We start from the raw sequence: 10,724 nt of genomic DNA, 5'->3' as shown, positions 1-10,724 counted from the left end.
TTTCTAAGTCTCTCTAAAGGAGACTACGGCAGCGGTACTGGAAATTAATAGTTATCGCCAAGCCAACATGGCAGTCCCAAAATTAGGACGAAAGCTGCCGTGAATTAGCTCCAAGAAGCCATCGCCTCTAGCTAGCTATGTGACACGACATACATATATATATGCGTGTGTTTGTATGCGTGTATGTGTGTGTGTGTGTGTGTGTGTGTATGACGGGGTTCTTTCAGTTTCCATCTGCTTAATCCACTCACATGTCATTGATCAACACGTGGCTATTGCAGAAAGCACTTGCCCCACATGCGGTAAAACTGAACCCGGAACCATGTGGTTGGGAAGCAAACTTCTTACCGTACAGCCACGACTGAATAAAACGTATGAAAATAAATAGAATTTCTTGCAAGAAATGTTTGCATTTTACTTACTCTAGATGCAAATATAATAGCAGGAATGCCTGTTGGGAAAAAGCAGAAAACTGTGACAAGAATTGCTGCAGTTAACTTATTGTCAACATATTGTGGTTGCTGGTTTTGTATCTGAAAAGAAAGAAATCAAAAACATGACATAATTCTCATGGGACGATGATGATGATTATGATGATGATGATGATGATGATGATGAGAACTATTATGAAAACGATGATGATGTAGGACAATGAATAATAATAATAATAATAATAATAATAATAATAATAATAATAATAATAATAATAATAATAATAGTAATAATAATAATAATAATAATAATAATAATACTAATAATAACGTGTAGAAAGTCTATTGATAACTGCTAGTGTCACAAGGCATGGCAATCCAAGGAAGAGCAGGATTTGAACATACTGATAAATGGTATGAACATGATCCTAGAAAAGTACTAGAAAATAGGAAGTACAAGATGTTGTGGGACTTAAACATTCAGACTGAGAGAGCAATAGAAGTTAAAAGGCCTAAGTAGGTAGCAGCAGCAGCAGCAGCAGCAGCAGCAGTAGTAGGAGTAGTAGTAGTAGTAGTAGTAGTAGTAGTAGTAGATACAGAGAATAGAGAATAGAAACTACCAAATAATTGACTTTACAGTCCCGAATGATAAAAGAGTTAATATTACAAGTATTACAAAAATAGCAAAGTAACAGGTCTTAGCTATTGAATTACAGAGACTATGGAAAGTACGTGTAAGATGTATCCTAAAGATTTGAAGAGATGGATAGAGGAAATAGGCATAAAACCCAGTTTAATACAGCTGCAGAAAACAGTGTTATTAGGGACAGGTAGGATACTTAGGAGGGTTCTTGGCGTCTAAGGTTACTTGTTGTAACCCAATGACGGGGTCTTTGGCATCTAACGCTACTTTTGTAGCCCGATGTTAGGACGCTTTTCTTTTCCAACATTCTAATCTGTTGGGTGTATATGAATATTAATAATAATAATAACAACAACAACCACCACCACCACCACCACCACAACAACAACAACAACAACAACAACAACAACAACAACAATAATAATAATAATGATAATAATAATAATACCCCTTGTAGGAGACGGAAACTCCAAAAAGTAAACCAGGATTACAAGAAGCCTATATCATAGGGTGAAGATCATGTCAGTGATGGTGCCACGGGAAAAAATACTGGTGGTTGTGCAACCTAAAATTCGATAACCCTCATGAAGAATGCTGAAATATCAAATAAAATCGGGGTGAATGAGGTCTCTCGTCCGGCAGCTGCCCCACGAGTGAGCAGCGTGGGCCCAGTCATCATCAAACAACTGTTAAAAGAAGGTGGACGAAAGAAAGGAATGTGGTTTTAATGGAGTGATACTTTCTGGGTAATCTGAGAAATAACAATGAAGTACCCGCTAGGATATATAGGAAAGGAATGCACGGGGCATGGGGCGACAGAGGCCTATTTGAATTAAGTGAATAAAATCTGTGTGACCAAGCGGGAGTCATCAGAAAGAACGAATGGTTGTCTCTAGTTGAACTAGTAAGCATTAAGAGACAAGTGCTTGGTGAAGAGAAATGGAATGATTATTGTGATTGAGCAATTAAAACAGAGGTTGAAAGCAAAAGCACATAAACTAAGGTGTATGAACAAAGAATTGAGCAATACAGATTAAACAGACTTTTCGAACAAAATCAGAAACGAGTCTATCAGGAACTGGATGGGAAGGAAAAAAGGTGAAAAAGTCTTGCCTGATGCTGAAGAAAGCAAAATATTCTCGTTAAACATATGGTCTCAGAAAAAACAAAAGGAAACTGTAGCAGGGTGGTTAAAGATACTCAAAGAGAAGAGTGAAGAGTATCAACAGGAGGATTTGAGAATAACCGAGAAGTTTAGAGACCAGTGAAGGAGAATTCCTAAATGGAAAGTGCCTGACCCAGATGTGGTTCAGGGGTTTTGGCTTAAAAACTTGACAGCTCTGCTCAGGAGAATTTGCAAGACAGATGGACGAAATACTGAGTAGTGACATTCATGTACCGGCCTGTATGACAATAAGAAGAACGATACTATGCCAGGAAGACCCAAGTAACGGGAATGCAGTTGGAAATTTTCGACCAATTTCTTGTTTGCTACTGATATGGAAACTAATGACGGACATCATATCAAACAGCATCTACAAGTCCCTAGATGATATCGATCTACTACCATCGGAACAAATAGCGTGTAAACGTTAGAACAGAAAACTCAATGGCAACGTGGCGAACTGAACTCACAGCATGGGGAGATAAGTTGGGAAAGGTAAATATCACAAGGTGAATCTTTCAAGGGGACAGTCTATCACCTCTCTTATTTGTTGTCTGCATACTGCGTGTGTTGTAAATGCTAGGCAGGATGAAAGTAAACAACCTGTGGTTTATGGATAACCTAAAGCTATTTGATAAGACTGAGAAAGTAATTGAGAGTTTGGCGGCAACTGTGCAGATGATTAGCAAAGATATTGGCTTGGAATTTGGGATCGAGAAATGTAGTGTGGTGATTTCTAAAGGGGGAAAATCAGTAAAAGCCATGGATCAAGCTGTAAAGTAGTGAAACTATAAAGGAAGTCGGAAAGGTAGAATATAAGTACCTGGGTATCATTGAAAAAGATAAAATGAATGAACAGATGATGAAAGAACTTTACAGGAAAGAGTATTTGAAGAGAACTCGGTTTGTGCTCCAATCGAAGTTAAATGGCTGCTATAAGATTAGAGCAATTTTCGAGGTATGAACCAAATAGCTTAATTAGCTTGCTTTAGCTAAAACAAGTTTTAACATAAATTATGTATCTTTAAATTTGTAATTTAATATTGATAAAAGCACTGATTCCCTACAGTGTCGGATACTCTCCGAGAAGGGAGAAAGCATAAACCATATATATCCAACAAAAGAATAAATCAATGAAAGTTCCCGAATAGGAAGCGGAGTAACCACCTGTAGTTAGTTCAAGTAACGCACCAATCCGGAACCACTGGACGCTTCGAGGGCATCTGGGAAGAGCACTCTTCTCCCTCTCAAATTCACTAGCCTACAGGCGCATTATTAGAGTAGGTTCACTCACACGTGCCAATTTCGCTACATTCACTCTTTTAGCACTTCTCTCTCCACCTCCATCTTCCTTTCCCGGTGAAACTTGAGAAAAGTTGATGAGGGATTGGCCTAAAAGAAAAGTGTCTGTCTTCAGTACTTTTTAACTTGGTCCACCATACAACCTCTTTCGTTACTGTGAAACAGACAGAGGAAAATTGCCTGCCCTTCAAGATCGATGGAAGGCGGTGGATCGATCTTCACTATGGAATCGGCCGATAGCTGGGTCCGTCCTACATGTGATAACAGCGGTTCAACATAACTCTACAAGTTAGTAATATAAGGACACTGGACGAGTGCGTGCAGAACGGTTTCATCGCTCCGCGCGTATCTCGGGCAAGTCCGTCTGAGAGCACTTCTGTGCCTGTAGAGCTTATCTCGAACCGGTAGTGCCCCAAGCTAGGCATTTCTGGAAGTTATCCATCGTCCAGGGTTCGAAAATCCCCCTGAACAAATTAGCGTCTCCCCAAATGTTTCATCACTCTTTCCCTCCACTAACCCTCTATAGATCTCAAGAGTAGATGTTCCACTCATCGCCATGCCCGTTTGGTAGACGGCAGTGAGTGCCTCGCAACATTCCAGATGCCAGCCACTCCACCTCGGTCACTTTTTAACCCAAGACTTCAACTCAGTCTTGGAGACTCCACCTGTCACCGTTTAGGCAGAATATCTGGAGATACTGTAGTCTCAGCGCCTGTATGCGCATCATTAGCTACGGCATGTCAAGCCTTCCGCGTAGAGGGTGTTAGCAGCAGATGGTCCGCCAAACCAATGGAGTCTGTCCCCTACACAAGAATTTGAAGGCACAACGGTCAAGCCGTAGTAGATGACGGACGCAATGACCACATTCGCCACCTCCACTCGATCTTTCAGGGATAGCTTCCAGCCCATTTCTAGGCGAGACTAGCTACCCTGCTTGTCACATCGTCCCAATTTTTATCCACCTGGAGGTCTGATCCGAACCAACCCTCAAGTAACGTTATGTGTCCGTCTGTCAAGCGGCTAACAACGCTGTTGGACGGTATGGATTTGTCTCTGCAGGTGCCGAGTTGCAAGTCGACCGACTTTTCCGGGTTAAGTTTAGCTCAAGTCAACTTTTCATATTCCTGCAATGATGTGCCGACCACCTCGATTTCTGAGGTGTCCAACACCATCACGGTGATGTTGTCCGCATACGCCGACACAGCTAACCAGCATCCCGGTTCGAGTGGGACGCCCTGCAGCAGCTCCAGCTTCCACAGTAAAGGCTCAAGAGTCAAAACGTACAGAAGTGGGGAGAGAGGGCACCCCTGATGGACCAATCGGGCGATCTGAAACGGTTCCGAGAGGTGGCCATTAACTTTGAAAACGGAGCAGATGCCGCTGTGCATTGCAGCGACCTAACCTCTGATGACGGGGCGAAGCCAGCCGCTTTGAGAACAGCCTCCAGATATCGATGGTCGACCCTATCGAATGTTTTCAACTGATCTAAATTGATCATCACCGAAGCCACATTTACAACCTACTCTTTCTATGATGTAGCGCATGTGGTGGAGGTTGTCGTGTCTGGACCTAGATGGGATTGCGCCTCCCCAACCAAGTCCATGATTTCATGTGCCATCCTCTTTGCTAAAACATTGGCCAAAATTTTAAACTCTGTGTTATGCAGAGTTATGGGCCTGAAGTTATCTAATGTATCCCTCTTGTTTTCGGCTTTCCTTATCAGCGTCACCACGCCCCGGCTCACACAACTGGGAATACTCTCGTTCTGCAGCCAGTTGCAGTAGAGCGCTTCGAGAAGATCAGAGAACAAGTCTGGCATATTTACGCAAAGTTCATAGGGCAGACCATCTAAACCGGGTGAATTGTGCCTCCTGCAGACGACAAGGGCATCCTGAATTTCGGCTGAAGTTTTTGTCATTCACAGCGCTCAGCGCCTGAGGTACTTGAGCAGGCGTTCCTGCTTCCAGCGTGACCCCAGGTATCACACATCTAAAAATCCTACTTTTAGTATGGTCATGTTGCAAGCTAAAGAGAGAAGTGAAGGGAATACTTACCTCCCAGTGGCTTGTGAAGGTCGAGTGCTTCGATTTTCATAATTGGGGTGTCTTTTTTGGGGAATCCCTTTAAGAACTTCGATGTGGGTCTCACCTTCGGAGTTCCCACCTCCTCCGGAAAGCTCACTCGATTTTTGTGTAGGAATCGAGCGACATTCGCACCAGAAGTAAATCTTCTGGTACGCGAAATGTGTTCGATTCGAATATCACCCCCACCCCTGTTTCAGCATCTGTGTTTTGTGTTATGAGTGCCATCAGTTCCTTGTTGTCCGTTCTGATGAGTATGAAGTTGGGTGTTTTGTGTTGGGGTTGTTTAATTGTTTGTTTGACTGTAGTGGTGATGGGCTTGTTGTTTTTGTGTGTGCTGTGAGTGTAAACTCTGCAATTTTAGATTTTTGTGTGAGTGTCTGTTCTTGTTTAGGTTGTCTGCGTTTGGGGGATTCTGGTGATAGTGAAGGTGTTGGTTGTGTTTGTGTTTTGGAGAAAATGTTTGTGGGAGTGGTACGTGATGATTTAGTTAGTTTTGCATGGGGTCATTGAATGTTTCATAGCGAAAGTTTCCAACTTAAACAGCACCGAAATGGTGCCGTATTGTTTGCACCTCGCTATGTATTCGATGTCATTTCTGATGCACCTCATCCTAGTACAGTCACCCTTTGATGACTAAAACTTGCCAAACATAATGTTTCTGTTTAGGATAAATGGTTGTAGAACAGTAAGGAGTAAAATGAAAAGAAATAATATTTGCTTACAATAACCGACTGTTGTTGTTGTTGTTGCTGTGGTTGTTGTAGCACAGGTGGTGGTTGTGACAGGTATCCGGGTTGTGGTGGATATCCGAGTTGTGGTGGATATCCGGGTTGTGGTGGATATCCAGGTTGTGGTGGATATCCAAATTGCGGTGGATATCCGGGTTGTCGTGGATCTCCGGGTTGTAGTGGATATCCGAATTGTGGTGGATATCCGGGTTGTGGTGGATATCCGGGTTGTGGTTCATATCCGAGTAGTGGTGTATATGGTGGTGGCGGTGGATATCCAGGTTGTTCAGGATGTTCAGAAGCCAAAGGTTTCTCAAAAGCAGATGTGGTTCCAGATTTTTCATCGTATTCTGGTGGATCATTGTTCGGTTCGTCAGTTTTTGTGTTTTCTGTAAAAAAGAAATTAGATTCCACAAGCGATATTTCAAAGTGTACATTCCTCATGAATATAATTAAGCAGCAAATGTTATATGCTGATTAGTGACTTTAATTTTCTTGTGAAATTTGCTTATAATAAAACAAAATTAATTAATATTATCACTATTGCATTAACGAAAGAGCAGAATACTCTTTACTCTTTACTCTTTACTCTTTTACTCGTTTCAGTCATTTGACTGTGGCCATGGTGGATTTTAAAATAATTTTATGGTTTCACTTCTGCGGTTCTTTAATAGCTAAAGAATATAGAATGAAAAAAGAATTTCTGCTGCCAGATTACGAAGAACACATTGCGAGTATGATACACCAGAACTCATGCAAAGCTAGAGTTAATCCCGCTATCATCTTTCCACCACTTTTTTTTATTTACTGTTTTAAGATGAGGACAGAACTGTTTTTAAAATTTAATAACATTTATAATGTCGGAAGTAAATTGTCCAACTTTACATTTCGCATTAGAAATTTTGCTTAAATGCAACTATTTTACAAATGATGTAGCTGATCATGATGCTGGATACTTGTGAGATACCCGAGCTTCCCAATTCTTACCTTTTTGTTGTGTATTGTCCCATTTTAGTTTGTTTTAATATAGTCATAATTACTATTATCATAGTGTTTTTCTTTTTGGCTTACTTCCTAACTTATTATCATTGATTTTTTTTGGCTCCTCACTGTTTCTGTTCTTTTTATATGTGTTTGGTTTACTTACGTTCCCTAAGTGATTCCTCAAGTTTTTTTAAAATTTATATCATATTCTATCTATAATTATTTCAACTTTATCTTCATTTCTTTCAATGTGAATACCACTATAGTGAATCTTATTTTGTGAATTTTTGCTTATATCCGACTTTACTTACTGGGATGTTATTATAATCCACATTCTCTTTAATAATCTCCCCATTCGTCGAGTGATTTGAAATTCTTTTTAATATATTTTCAACTAATTTATGTATAATAGTTCTTGGATGATTATTGTTTACGTTGTTAGTGTTCGTTTTACGGTAGGGTTTATATTTACCTGCTTTCAGATCTAGGTTGATGCCCAAAATTTTGAAGAAGTTATGTTCAATTTCGATATTGATTGATAGCCTTATATCCTTGAAAAATTTATATGATATATTTTTATATATTTCGAATCTCCTATTAGAGATGTTATCCAGATTAAAATGTACGTTATTTCTGCAGAGACCCCTCTGAGTTCCGGAAATACTCTACTAAAGTTAATTAGTATATATCATCCGACTAAATCTGTAACTTATGATATGACATTTTAAGTTTATTCTTGGTGTTTGGATTAGAATGATTCTGTTTATAGCGACAACTGGAATGTCAAAAGTGTAAGGTACTAATATCGATAAACACTTGCACATATGCGCATGTGCAATTTCCAGTATCATTAATCGATATAGAACTAAACCGGTGTACGCTTGGATGAATATCCCTAGGAAAAAAACAATATGTTTCGACATTGAGTTACATATATATATATATATATATATATATATATATATATATAGTTGAGAGAAAAGAACCTAAGTTTATGAATTCTTCCATGAAAATCCACAGTCACATATAGAAAAATTTAGTAGGTAAATACACTAAAAAGAACTATAATAAAATACAAAGTAATATTCATAAAATAATAAAACGACGACACGTATTTCATAACCAAATTTTCAAACAGATAATAAAATATAATCAAATCGATTAAATCGATTGAAAAACAATTCTATTAAAAAATATCGCTAATCTTCAGGTCAAAATACAACAATAATAATAATAAAATGTTGTTGTATTTGGGGATGGTCATGTTGCCAGTTTAGCCAATAAAAACACACGCACTGTATATTTGGTGTTAATTTGCTTCAGGTTTATATTACATTACATTACATTAATCATATTTCGGCCAGAGTTCTTTCGTCACACTTCTGTGACCTCATCCATCTATCGACGTGGATTCTGCGGTGGAAAAGTGCGTGGAGATGATCAACGAGAGTGAAGTGGAGTTCCGCAATGTCAGCACAGAAAAACAGGGCCTCCTACTTAGATTGACATGTGACGATGTATATCTAAATAAACACGACCTTAGAAGTTTCTGCCCTAGTAGACGTTTAAGAGGTAGACCACCCACAATTACTTCTATGGCTAGGAAGACCCCTATAGAGAGATGGAGCAGATGGATCAGAGCCATACAGACACCCGCTAATGTTCGTCAGGTAAAGAAAATGATCGCACATGCACTAGGAGCTAGTATAAGAGTTACCCTAAAAGGCCACACATTTAAGTTTAACAACAAAATATACGCTCAGGACGAGGGGGCAGCCATCGGTGTTAGTATCGCCGGTGATGTGGCCAATCTGTTCATGGTATGGTGGGACAGAAGGCTTAAGGAACGCCTGACACAGAACTCCATACTCGTCAATATGTACTCTCGATATGTCGATGATATCAACGTACTCTTGAAATAGAAATAGAAACTGATACTATGGAGAGCATCCAGCAAATAGCTAACTCCATCCACCAGAGTATTATGGTTACGATAGACTACCCTACTAAACACCCTAACCATAGATTACCTGTACTAGATACTGAACTCTGGCTGGAAACTGAGAATAATAAAACCCGAATCCTTCATTCACACTATGCCGAACCTATGGCCTCTAAATACCTGATCCACCGGAACTCAGCTATTGCGGACAATGCCAAATTCAATATATTGATGGCAGACCTCGTCAGAGTAATGCGAAATGTGTCCTGCATGTGCAACCCTACAGAATTAAAGGGACATATACAACATTTCGTTCACCGCATGCAGTTCTCAGGTTACAGAAAAGATCAGAGTATACAAAGTAACTATGAAGAAATTTGAAACCATCAAACGTAACGCGCTCTATAGGAGCAACTCATGGAACACCATTGAAAAGATTAAGAAGAATATAGGGAAGGCCAACTCATGGTATGATAGCCACAAATACCAGAGCATCATGTTCGTCGACACCACCCCTAGAGGCGAACTGGCGTACCGCTTTAGAAGGGCCCTAGACAAACTTAAGCTAAGAATTAAGGTTGTTGAAAAGCCAGGCAACCCTATCAAATCCCTTATCAGTAGAACCTACTCTTTTAGTAGAAACCCCTGCACTGATAGGAACTGTACTGTATGTAGATTTAGCCCACAAACAAACTGTAAAACCAGAAATGTGGTCTATAGTATAAGATGTACAGAGGGACGATGCAGTAACAAGACAACGACGTATGCAGAGGAAACAGCACGGAGCATAGGAGAGCGGGTAAATGAACATTACAGGGAACTTAAGGAAGAGAAGAGCTCATCAGTTCTGTACCAGCATGCTGAGCAGGAACACGGAGGCTCACTCAACAACATAGAAATTAAAAGCTTGTCCACACATAGAACAGACGCAGCACTTAGACAAATTACAGAAACTACACACATAATACAAGATAAACCTAGCCTGAATAGGAAACTGGAATGGAACACTAACACCCCCCCCCCGACAAACCACAACATATGACAATAAAATCCCCATAAACCGATAACAATATGAACAAAATATAATACAATATAATACAATATAATACAATACATAGATAAACAAATGAAATTAAATACTACATACGTTAACAAAATTAAATTAAAATCAAAATTAAATACAAACAAAAAAACAAAAACAAAAACAAAACAAAAAAGTAGGTATAAACACATGAACAAATAAATAAATAAATAAAAACAAAACAAACGAACATGTATTAACAGAGGATACAGATAATACAGGCACTCCCCATACACACACATAAAGGGATACGCATGCGTAGACACATACAATAGGAATACAAAATACAAAATGGCTGATCGTTAGCAAGGAGGGACACACATATAAGAAAGAAGAAAGCAAAGGACCACTGATGAGGTCATAG

The 10,724-nt window shown here is 39.5% G+C and overlaps 1 protein-coding gene across 1 annotated transcript in view; it reads right to left on the bottom strand.

Annotated features, from left to right (window-relative positions):
- LOC106884207 (uncharacterized) overlaps positions 1-10,724 on the bottom strand; it is an 83,212-nt gene that overhangs the window by 2,273 nt on the left and 70,215 nt on the right. The window contains exons 6-7 of the mRNA XM_052975739.1: positions 6,348-6,742; positions 423-533 (exon numbers count right to left, since the gene is read on the bottom strand). Of these exons, the coding sequence (XP_052831699.1) occupies positions 494-533; positions 6,348-6,742 (435 nt within the window). The 3' untranslated portion in view covers positions 423-493. The remainder of the gene's footprint in view (positions 1-422; positions 534-6,347; positions 6,743-10,724) is intronic.

This window comes from Octopus bimaculoides, chromosome 2 (assembly GCF_001194135.2).
Source record: "Octopus bimaculoides isolate UCB-OBI-ISO-001 chromosome 2, ASM119413v2, whole genome shotgun sequence".
NCBI lineage: Eukaryota > Metazoa > Mollusca > Cephalopoda > Octopoda > Octopodidae > Octopus > Octopus bimaculoides.
This window is presented reverse-complemented; position numbering and strand designations above follow the sequence as displayed.